Source organism: Andrographis paniculata, unplaced genomic scaffold (genome assembly GCF_009805555.1).
Source record: "Andrographis paniculata isolate CXL003 unplaced genomic scaffold, ASM980555v1 Contig86END, whole genome shotgun sequence".
Classification (NCBI taxonomy): domain Eukaryota; kingdom Viridiplantae; phylum Streptophyta; class Magnoliopsida; order Lamiales; family Acanthaceae; genus Andrographis; species Andrographis paniculata.
The window spans coordinates 1,659,947-1,672,451 of record NW_026137624.1 but is presented as its reverse complement, the minus strand read 5'-3'; the positions used below and the strand labels follow the sequence as shown (position 1 = coordinate 1,672,451).

Here is a 12,505-nt window from a genome sequence, read left to right as displayed (position 1 = left end):
ATAATCATATAATAATACAAATAATAATAATATTTACTATATATATATAATAAATAAATCATAGTAAATAATAATATTACTATAATGATAAATCAACAATAATAAAATAATAGTAATAATAAGAATAAGAATAATTAGAATAAATAAAAAAAAAATTAGGTTTAGGAGCCGTCGCTCCCTTTTCTTCCCTTTATATATATATAATAAATATATATATATATATTTTTATACAAAATAATAATAATTTTATTTTGTTGTTCATTCAGGATTTCCAAGATGATCTACTCGTTTATTCAGATTGAATTTTAAAATTGAAGCAGACATCTATCCTTGTGAACCAGCGGTGACTGCAAGCGAAGCGGCATCAATGTCTCTGTGTGCAAGCGAAGCGGCATTAATATCTCTGTGTGCAAGCGAAGCAGCGAAAACAAGCGGAGATGTGAGCGGGTCTGTAAGCGAAGCCAATTTCAGGCAAGTGCAGCGAAGCGATGCAGACCAGCCCCTCCTGCAAGCGAAGCGATGAATTTATTCTTCTTTATTTTGGGCAAAAGTTCATTTTGTTCGATGGCGCCTACTAAGAAAATTCCTAAATCATAGTCTTGGGCTAGAGAGATTTCAGATTTCGAATCAATAGTCGGTAATTCCAGGTAAGAAGATTTTTATTTGTATATTATTTCTTCCCCAAATTATTTCTCCCTTTCCATCGTTCACCCAGTACTTTCTTCCCTAAAATTTTCGCATTTCAGTAAGCCCTAGCTACTTACGCCTTCGATCTCTTCCTTCCTTCCGTCATCTTCATCACCTAATTCTGAAAAAAATCTGAATTTCACACCCGATTTTTTTCAATTTCGTCAAGCCCTAATTCTTTTACCGCAAATCCCCCCAATTTCTTTACCGTAACCTCTTTTCTCCCACCGACAACGATGAAGCCAACCACACCACTTGCTCCAATTCTAGCTGCCTACGAATCCACCGGTAAACATCGGAAGAAAGGTTGTATTATTCAATTTCACCTTCTCTTGCCTATTTTCATCGAATTTCTTAATTTCGAACATAATACTAATAATCTGAAATTTTGCAGGGGCTGTTATGGGATGGATTGTACCTCTTGTAATTATGTTAATTATGCTCCTTCTGATATTTAATTTAGGATTTAGTTGTGATTGAAATTAAATTATGTTGGAATTTGGATTTGGGTTAGATTGGAATTAGTTGTCGAGTTTGTATACATATTTGGTGATTGCATTAGCTTAGACTGATTCATAGTAATTTGTTGCTGCTGGGTTAGGATTTGATTAACATTGATTTGTTTTGTTCATTGCTGATGTGTAATTAGCGTTAGCTTAGGCCTCTTTGAGCGGTGACGAAAGTGAGCGGCAGCCGCCTTAAGCAGCAGCAACAGATCAGCGCTAAATTTTTTTTAGAAGACCGCAACAAAGCAACACCCAGCTGCAAGTGAACCGGCCGGTTAAGTGACTTTGGGATTAATCGATAATTTAGAGGCGCGAACAGTCTGCAAATGGCTGATTGATGGGCATTCGGTGAAAAGTTTTGCAAGGAACAATCTGCACAAACAATTTGGAAATTTTCAGAATTGTTCGAAATTAGATTCACACTTATTTGGCAATAAGTGTGAAGAGAGGCTGTTTTGGATATTCCCGAGCCGCGAAGAAGTCAAAAAGGGAGTTTAAATGCAGTCATATATCTTTAATTCTTAGATAATATTACTGCATTTCATCTTTTGCTGTTGAAAATATATTTTGAATTACTTGCAGCGCCTTCTCAAACTACAAATTGTTCGAGGGCGAACAACAATTCAAATGTGAGGAGGGAAGTCATCGGCGCCACCAAAAATTTTGAACAAAAATCAGGCTGCAAGACAACAATCAGGGAAGTTCTTGATTCCCTTATCGATTATTTATGCCGGCTTATTTATTGATTGCTAACTTGTTAGATAGTAGAATATGTGTTACTTAGATAAATTAGTAGTTGTAATATAGCTGTATTAGGTTAATTTTCAGATTGGTTTAGAAGTAATGATAGAATAGTTTAGCTTATTGTGTAGATAGATCGGTTAGTTCTAAGTTCTGTTCATAGTCTACGTAACTTAGTCTTAGTAATAGGCTGTTGTGATTAGCAGTTAGCATAATTTGCTTAGTTATTATTATAGCATTAGTTGTATATAGTGCATCATTAAGTTTGTTCTATAGTTATTATAGTTTAGGCTGCTGGTTTGGTATCAATATTATTAGAATTTGTAAATGATGTAGCTTAGCTTTTCTGTAATGTAATATATTACCCCAATTTCGTTGCGTAGTTTGAGTTTTTAATTTTGTCTTGCTGTTAATAGTTGAAACCAGCTTGGTTGCTTTAACTTATTGGTTAGTCTAGCTCTGTGTTAGTTTTAGTTTAGTTCACGTTATTAATTTAGATAATTAGCATGAACAACCGGCATGTTTGAATTAATAGGTCGGGTAGTTTACTTCTATGTTTGATTTTAGTCCATGTTACTTGTTTTGTCTAGATAAACAACTTGCAGCATACCTGCTTGTTTACTTAATTGATTATGTATTTAGTTAATCCGTTTAGCTAAATATTTTGTGTGTTGTTAGTTTTTCAATAATCTAGTCTCAAAAGTTCATATATTGTGTCTTTTCCCAGGCTTTGCTGCCATTCTTTAAATTCTATTAGGATAATTGTTGTTTTATGAATTATTTATTGTTTTTATTTATAGCAAGTATAGGGTTGTTCAATGGATATTTATTTGAGTACTTGTTTGGCTTAATTTTAAGATTAGTAGGTTGTAGTCTATCTTTCTTCAGAGCATTAGTTTAGGATGTTGATTATGTGTATGCTTTTGTTTAGCTGTAGTTTAATTCTAGTTTTAATTTTATAATAATGTGTATTCTCAGCCGTAATAAATAATATGTGCTAATTAATTTATTTTGGCTTAAATTATTCATATTTAATTAATGTCGATTAATTTATTTTGTGTAATTTATTGTTGTCTAATTTATTTTGAAATAAATTATTTTATATTTAATTCATTTATTTAAAATAAAATTAGCCGTGAAATATGTTCTTTTCTCGAGTAAATTGATTTCCGTTGTGCTTAATTTGAGTTTGAAATTGAATCTATTCAATAATTGAAATTCTTTCGAGTATGAGTATAAATCGGGATTTTGATAAAGTTGATTGATATCCCCTTCGTTTCATTAATTTCATACTTAGTCTAATTTTTAGAACTTTCGTCTATTTAGCTGCGCTTATTAGCGGAGAGGATGAATTAAGTATCCTTAAAAATGAGATTGACGAACGAATAGTGTGAAGAGGATGCCGATTATCTTTATATGCGACTTGACTTGGCGAAAAAAAAAAAGAAAAAAAAAAGAAAAAAAAAATATGTCGAAATTAATTTATTATCGGTAGCAATGTCTACCAGACCGCCTTGTTTCTTAATTTATGATTTATTATGGCGGTTTATTTAAAGCTTTGGGTCGTCGCATCATTTTTAGAAGCTACTCCGAACACTTAAGTTTGAAAATATTTCGGGAGACATAATTTCGAATCTTTGCAGATGAGCAATATCGCGTAAATGGCTTAAGGATCTGAACTTTAGCTAAGATTCGTTTACACACTACCGTTGATATTGCCGACAATATTGAGTCCTTATTTAGAAAATACTTGGTTTAATTTCATTAATTGAATTTATTCGAGGACGAATAAAGGTTAAGTGTGAGGAGTTTGATAACTCTTGATTTTGCCATATTTTATATCTTATATTTATTTAATTATTTATTTATTTATGTCAAATTTTGATATCATTTATGTTAATTTATTCTAATAATTGTATTAATTTCATATTGTTTGTATAATATTAATTTATTAGTTTTTAAGTGCAATTTATAATTATTTTGGTGTATAAATTAAATTAATTGATGTGTTTCTTGAATTATATTTTTTGGCATTATTTATGTGCTATTTAAGTATTTAATTTTAACTGAATTAATTTTATTTAATAAGTATTATTTATTTAAAGAAATATTTATAAGATGTTCATTATTTATATAGGTGAAATAATGCTTGAAAACTGATGTGGGAGCCCAAAACTGGCCTTAAAAAGTGAAAAAAATGGCTTCAGAAGCGAAAAAATAGTCACCGGCGTGAAAGTCAACAAAAGTCAACGGTCAACGCCAGAAAGTCAACGCGCGAAGTCAAAGTCAACCGAGCACGGAAGACAAGCGACGGCCGCACGGAAGGCAAGCGACGGCCGCGCGGAAGACAAGCGACGGCCGCACGGAAGACAAGCGACGGCCGCACGGAAGGCAAGCGACGGCCGCGCGGAAGACAAGCGGCGGCTACATAGGAGTGCGCAAGCGCGGAAGGCAAGCGAGCGCGGAAGGCGAGCGGCGGCTGTATTTATGAGCGCGGAAGGCAAGCGAGCGCGGAAAGCGAAGCGGCGGCTAACACGGAATTCAAGCGGCGGCTGACACGAAAATATGAGCGGAGCGGAAAGCCATACGTGGAAGTGAGCGAAGCGGCGGCTGCATTAATTCTCGCTGCATTTATTGCCGCTGGTCAGCAGTGCATTTACTGCGCCGCCACAATAATTCCTGCACAGAATTCTGCTGCATTTATGTCTCCTGCACCCTCAGCTTCTGCATTTACTACACTCTCCTAGCTCCCTTAATTAAAATCCTGCACTACTTTTTAGCCAATTTTTGGCTATTTTTGTGTAATTTTTATTCTAGAACCTTATAGAAAATAGGTAGTTATTAGTAGTTATATTAGTAGCTATTTTTAGAGTTAGTTATTTATGGTTATTTTTAGAGGTAGTTAGTAGTTATTTTTAGAAGTAGTTATTTATTGGCGGTTGTAACCGCCAAGCTTCTAGAAGTTTTTCCCCCTATAAATGTCCCCTCTAATTGTACCATATATATATAGACCATAGATAGATATAGATACACCATAGATATATATATACACACCATATATACACAATAATATACATTCCATTTTCTCCATTTTCTTTTCTTCCGTATTTTTATCTAGTTTAATAATACGAGATTTTCGGTTTTGTGTCGCGAGCAAACTGATTTTCTCCCCCTTTTTCTTTTAAGTTCAGCATATTATTTTAGCTAGTAAAATTCCTATCATATTTCTCCACCTCACCTTCACCCAAAAATTCCATGTTCGATTTGAATTGTTCAAGTTGGATTTCGACAAGGTTGCGGAAGGGCGACAGAAGAATCGACTATTTCAGCCCTGTTATGCGCCAAAAGCGGTTTCCGGGTAGTTCAACGTAGCTAAGTACGCGGGAGCCTTGTCGACCTGCTTAGTTGCTGTTCTGAATTCGATTTTGATTAAAGAGAGGTAATAAAAGGGGTAGAGCCACTAGCGGAACGGTTGGAAGAATAATTCATGGGGCATAGGCGGGGGTCTATTGGGTCACAGAGATTCCTAGTGACAGTAGGGTTTCTTGCTTATAATGTTCTTCGCCGGGTGTCGCTGAAGCCTCGTTGTAAATCCCCCAAGATCAAGTACCAACCGAGTCGATAATCAGCTTAAGCGAGCAAATGCGATCACATTCATTTCTCCGAGCCGCCCCGCAATTATACATATATTTTCCGCTATCACGCTATCGTCATCCCGCTCATTTCATCCATGGAAATCTAGTCATTAAGGAACGCAAAAGTCAGACACAAACGCCTCGCTTCATCCCTTTCGAGATACGTATATTTTATTGTTTTTTAGTTAGATTTAATTCCTGCAATTGATCTTTTCAGTTTCTTCGATTGCATTAACTCATTGCACTTTTTCTAATTAAATATAGGATATTCGCATATTCCCTGAGTTCGACCCGGACACTCACCGGTTAAAGAGATTTTTTATTTTTGACGAACTTTTTGGAGTTACTACACGAACACGCACGACACTATTTTCATATATCATTTTTTTGTATCTTAAAAGATATTTTAAAAACTCTCCAAAAATCTTCGATCAAATATAATTCTGCAATGTTTAAAATAACATCACAGCTGCACCACTATGGAAAAAATATATCTGAATCTGATATGATGAAGAAAACTTTCTCCACTTTTCATGCCTCTAACATGGTTTTGCAGCAGCAGTATCGCGAAAAAGGCTTCCAGAAATATTCTGAGCTGATCACCTGTGTTTTGTTGGCCGAACAAAATAATGAATTGCTGTTGAAAAATCACGAATCTCAGCCGAAAGGTGCAAATCCATTTCCAGAGGCAAATGCAATACAACCGGAAAATCCGGTGCGTGTCTGTGGGCAGGTCAGAAATCAAAGAATTGATCGCGATCGAAATCAGAATCGCAGACGGGGCCGGGCAAACATATACAGTCACAATAATTATCAAAATAGGCCCCGATATGTGCCAAATCGGCGTTATAATGACAAAAGGCCGTACAGACCTCAACAGAGGTTTAACACCGGGAGAAACAGAAACAATGACGAGAATGCACCCGGTGTGGAATCAAAGGCCATTGGGCCCATGCTTTTCGAACAGCCAGTCACTTGGCTGAACTGTATCAGGCCTCAAAAGAAAGGCAGGGAAGAGTTGTTGCTGAAACAAACCACGCTGCCCATGATGACATATTTGACGATGTGATGAATGAAAATATCACACATCTGGATGCCGATGATCTGCTTGACATAGCTGATGATGTTAAATGATAAAATATTGGTGTATCTCTTTTGTTATTTTGATGCTTTCTGCCCCTCTTTTTGTATTACCCCTTATAATATAAGTCTATTTTGATTATGTTACTAATACATGTCTTTTATTATTTTTACCTTCTTGTAAAGATATGGATGCCAAATATTTTGAAGCCGATGACAACATCTGCCTTATCGGCAGTGCTACGACTCACAACATTCTGAAAAACAAATGTTATTTCTCCCACCTGAATATGAGAAAGACCACTATTGTTACTATCAGTGAGGCATAAAAAATGATTGAAGGCTCAGGAAAAACTATTGTATTTCTCCCAAAATGGACAAAAATGGCAATTGAAAACGCCTTGTTCTCGAGCAAAGCTCGAAAGAATTTACTGAGCTTCAAGTGATATTCGGAAAAATGAGTATCACATTGAAACATTGAATGAGGCAGAAAATGAGTATCTCTTGATAACTCAGATTGTGAATAGCAAAAGAATTGTGAAAGAAAAATTGCCATCATTTTCTTATGGCTTATATTATTCAAAAATCAGTGCTATTGAAACATATCACATAGTAGACTAAATGGCAACTAGCGAATTTAAAACTTGGCACGATCGACTTGGGCATCCTAGAAATGTAATGCTGAGGCGAATTATTGAAAATTCAAATGGCCACTCATTGAAAAAGAAAAATATTTTGAGTCCGAATGAATTTGCTTGTGCTGTCTGTTCCCAAGGGAAGCTAATAATCAGGCCATCTCCAACAAAGGTTGGATTTGAATCCCCAGCTTTTCTGGAAAGAATTCAGGGTGATATTTGTGGACCAATAGATCCACCGTGTCGACCCTTCAAGTACTTTATGGTACTAATTGACGCATCAACACGATGGTCACACGTATGTCTGTTATCTACTCGCAATCTAGCTTTCGCTAGACTACTTGCACAAATAATTAAATTGCGAGCACAATTTCCAGGTCACCCGATAAAGAAAATACGTCTAGATAATGCTGGAGAGTATTCATTACATACATTTGATGATTACTGCATGTCAATTGGGATTACTGTGGAACATCCTGTTCCCCATGTACATACGCAAAATGGCCTCGCTGAATCCCTTATCAAAATATTGCAATTAATTACTAGACTATTATTGATGAGGTCTAAACTTCCAGTATCATGTTGGGGACATGCTATATTACATGCAGCAGCCCTCGTGAAAATAAGGCCGACAAGTTATCACTGTTATTCCCCTACTCAATTGGTATCTGGAAAAATACCAAATATATCTCACCTGTGAATATTTGGGTGTGTTGTTTATGTGTCAATTGTGCCACCTCAACGCACGAAAATGGGACCTCAAAGAAAAAAAATATTGATAATGCATTTCCATATTATGTAGCACTCGATATAATGAAAGATGACGATGATTATGAACCAAAATCAGTTGATGAATGTCGTCAAAGAGATGATTGGGCAAAGTGGAAAGACGCAATTAAGTCTGAATTGGACTCATTGAATAAACGGCAAGTATTCGGACCCATAGTCCAAACACCTGAAAATGTAAAACCTGTTGACTACAGATGGGTGTTTGTGAGAAAAAGAAATGAAAATAATGATATCACAAGATGTAAAGCAAGACTTGTAGCCCAGGGTTTTTCCCAGAGACCAGGTATTGATTTTGAAGAAACATATTCTCTGGTCATGGATGGAATAACATTCAGGTATCTGGTGAGCCTGGCAGTACACAATAATCTTGATGTGCAATTAATGGATGTGGTTACTGCCTATCTTGATGGCTCCTTAGACAATGACGTCTACATGAAAATCCCAAGAGAGATTAAAATACCTTAATCATTTAAATCAAAGCCAAAAGAATCATATTCCATCAAATTACAAAAATCTTTGTATGGGCTCAAGCAATCGGGTCGAATGTGGTACAATCGTCTCAGCGAAAGCTTAACCAAAAAAGGTTATATAAATGACCCTATCTGTCCATGTGTTTTTATAAAGAAAAATTGGTCTAAATTTGTAATCATCATTGTATATGTCGATGATCTCAATTTGATTAGAACTCCTGATGAAATCCAAAAAGCTGTTGAATATCTGAAAAAGAAGTTTGAGATCAAAGATTTTGGAAAAACTAAATTTTGCCTTGGTCTGCAAATTGAGCATTTGGAAAGTGGAACATTTATCCACCAATCAAATTATACCAAAAGGGTACTAAAACAGTTCCTGATGGATAAATCACATTCACTAAGTACCCCAATGATCGTTAGAGCACTTGATCCAACAAAGGATCCTTTTAGACCAAAAGAGGAAAACGAAAAAACAATTGGCCCTGAAGTGCCGTATAGGAGTGCTATAAGCGCATTAATGTATCTTGCCAACAGCACCCGACATGATATATCATTTGCTGTAAATTTATTGGCAAGATTCAGTTCATCGCCTACTCGACGAAATTGGAATGGAATTAAGCACATTTTTCGCTATCTCCAAGGAACAATTGATCTCGGGTTATTTTACTCGAAAGATTCTCGACATGAATTGATTGGTTTTGCCGATGTAGGATATTTATCGGATCCCCATAAAGCCAAGTCACAAACTGGCTATATATTTACTTGTGGCGAAACAGTGATCTCTTGGAGATTGATGAAACAAACTTTAACTGCCACTTCTTCAAATCATGCTGAAATATTGGCAATACATGAAGCTAGTCGAGAATGTGTTTGGTTGAGGTCAATGACTCAACATATTCTAAAAAATTGTGGGTTAATACCTGACGATAAAATTTCCCCAACTACATTGTATGAAGATAATACAGCTTGTACAACACAATTAAAAGGGGGTTACATTAAAGGAGATATAACGAAACATATTTCAACAAAATTCTTTTTTACTCATGATCTGCAACAAAATGGTGAAAATTAATGTGCAACAAATTCGATCAGATAATAATTTGGCGGATATATTAACTAAGGCATTGCCGACAGCAACATTTGAAAGACTGGTGAAGAAAATTGGGATGCGTCGGTTAAGGGATCTCAAATAATGCTCAAATCAGGGGGAGCAAATCGATACAAGAATGTTGTACTATTTTTCCTTCACTAGAATTTTTTGTCCCATAGGGTTTTTTCCTAGTAAGGTTTTAACGAAGCACATTCTCTGTATAAAAGCATCCAAGAGGGAGTGTTATACACGTAGCACCCACGAGGGTGCTACGTAATCAATATGTATGCTTTTAATTTTCCTTCGTGTTGGGGTTTGTTCGCCTATAAATATGTCCGTGAATGAAATCGAATGAATACACTTTCACTTACTCCACAAAATCAACAACTCATTCGTTCTCCTCATTTCTCTGTCGTCAACAATATCATATATACATAAATTTATATATATATACATACATACATACATTATATAATATAATATATATATACTAGCCTACATACTACATGCATATATATATTTAGTTATATATATTATATACAGTATATAATATAATACAAATATAAAATAGTAGTTAGCGGTAGATATAATTAATATTTCTATTGGCTAATTCTATAATAATATTACAACAAAACCGAATTTTAAAGATTTACATTCGTATTATTATTTTGAAATGATTTTTAATAATAATAATAATAGGTGGTCCAAACGGCAAAAGAAAAGGCAGCACGTGATGAATGCCCCATGTGTGATGAAGACCGGAGGAAGTATCAATCAATCAGGGTTCTACGAAACCATAAGTTAGTTGAATGGAAACCTTCAAAATTGTTTATATAATGGAGAAATTTAAGGAGTTAATTAATAAAAATAAAGCAAAGGAAAAGTTGGTCCACGCGATTGGTTCACCAAAAGCACCGCTAACGTGGAAGCTAACTTCTTTCTTCAATTATGGGACCTACTACTTTGATTTTGACATGCATGTCCACCCTATTATTGACGTCAAATCAAATATAACTAACATCCTTTCAAAATGGTTACTCTTTCCTCCTTTCCACGTCAAATGTTCAATATTTTAATTTTATATACTACTTTGCTCCTATGACGTAATATTTGTCTTTTGTCTTATCGTAAAAATATCGTTATATTTATATTATAACAAATTAATAGATATATTTTTGTCATTTTCTTTTGATTTGGACTAAGTATTGATATAATAATTAATATTCAAATATCAAACAGGTAAAAAATTTATGGCTCTCTCCTTATGTGACCGAAATAGTATATTTTTTAAGTATATTCATTTATTATATAATAATAACAATAATAATTCATATCAATTTTCAGTTCTGAATGTCTTATTTATTTTTTAGGTGTTGATCTTTAAATATTAATTATTATATCAAAACATAATACAAATTAAGAAAAAATTACAAAAATACTTTCATTAGTGTCTTATAATAAAGATATTTGTAAAAAAATATATACAAATATAAGAATATTTTTAATGTTAAGTATAATGATATAAAATGTAAATGTGATATTTAAAGACGTGCAAAGGAATAATATATTTGAAAGCTAATTTTCTTAAAACTAAACTTATACTATAACATACTTATCATAAGATATTGAATTAAATTTATGCTTATATTATCTTCCGTTGATATTTTCTTTTGTAGATGTCCAAAATTTATTCCCGGATACCTAAGTATATAAAAATAAAATATTAGCCGAAGCGAATTATCAAATAAAACCAAATTAATAATAAATCAATAATTAGCACATATCAAAGCAAGTGCATAAATCTGAATTTGGAAATTGGGGAAAAAGAACCCAAACAAACACTCTGGAATGAATTGAAACAAATTGCATTGTTCCTTGTTCGTGTTACTCCAGATTCAATCGAGATCCAATTCGATTGTTGAGAACAACGATGACTTGGCGGTAGACTTCGGCTCCGGTCATCGTCTCCGGCAGCAGCTTCTCTCCGGCGAACCAGCATTCTGGCAGCGGTCGACAATGGCGATTTCCAGCATCCTCCAACAGCAGGCAGACTGAATCTCCGTCCATCTTCTCGGGTCATCCGACAACAGCTCCGGGAACCGATCGAACCGACGAACATCGATTTTCTTTCTCTCCATCTTCTCTGTAGCGTTAGGGGCGCGACGTTCTGCACAGTCCATGGTGCGATTGGTCTGACGTAACCACGCATCAAAGTGGAGATCAGCACTTCATTCTAAATCTCGACACCCACCGAAATCAGCCATCGGAAAACACTCAAGGATGGCTGCTCTCCGCAATGTCTCTCTTCCGTTCTCACCCTCTCTGGCTCACTCTCTCTAACGGTTTCAACTCTTTTAGAAAGGGATTCAAATTTTCTAACCTAAAACCCATAATAGATAGAGGGCTCCTTCACCCTTATAAGGTAAAGAAGTTCCCACATATTGATCAATGTGTCAATACTCTCCCAATATGATAATCTTAAAAATTCATATGGATCAATACCCAATACGGACGCTATGACTCTGATATCTATTCAGAAGGGATCCGATTTTTCAATTTAAAACCAATCGGTGATAAGTGAGTGGTCCTTCACCCTGATAAGGTAAGAGAATTCTCAGATATTTAGCAATGTGCAACACACTTTCTAGTTGAAAACAGCTCACACCCTTTAAGATCCATACGAGTTTAACTATCTAACAAACTAACCAAAATCACACTCACTAATTGAGTTTAGGGTAAATGGGTTTGGATTTGGGCTGATCCGATATGCCAAGGAGTGGACCAACTATTTTATTTACCCATGAATTAGTTTGATTAGACCTCGAACAATCAAAATTCTCAACAATAAATTTATTATAAATGCTAATTAATT

At 34.9% G+C, this 12,505-nt stretch overlaps 1 protein-coding gene across 1 annotated transcript; it reads left to right on the top strand.

Moving 5' to 3' along the window:
• The first annotated feature begins 8,388 nt into the window (after positions 1-8,388).
• On the top strand, positions 8,389-11,688 carry LOC127242405 (uncharacterized). Its single transcript, XM_051261944.1, has 3 exons — positions 8,389-8,408; positions 8,757-9,102; positions 11,527-11,688. The coding sequence occupies exons 1-3, from the start codon at positions 8,389-8,391 to the stop codon at positions 11,686-11,688; spliced, it is 528 nt and encodes a 175-aa protein (XP_051117901.1).
• Positions 11,689-12,505: the final 817 nt, after the last annotated feature.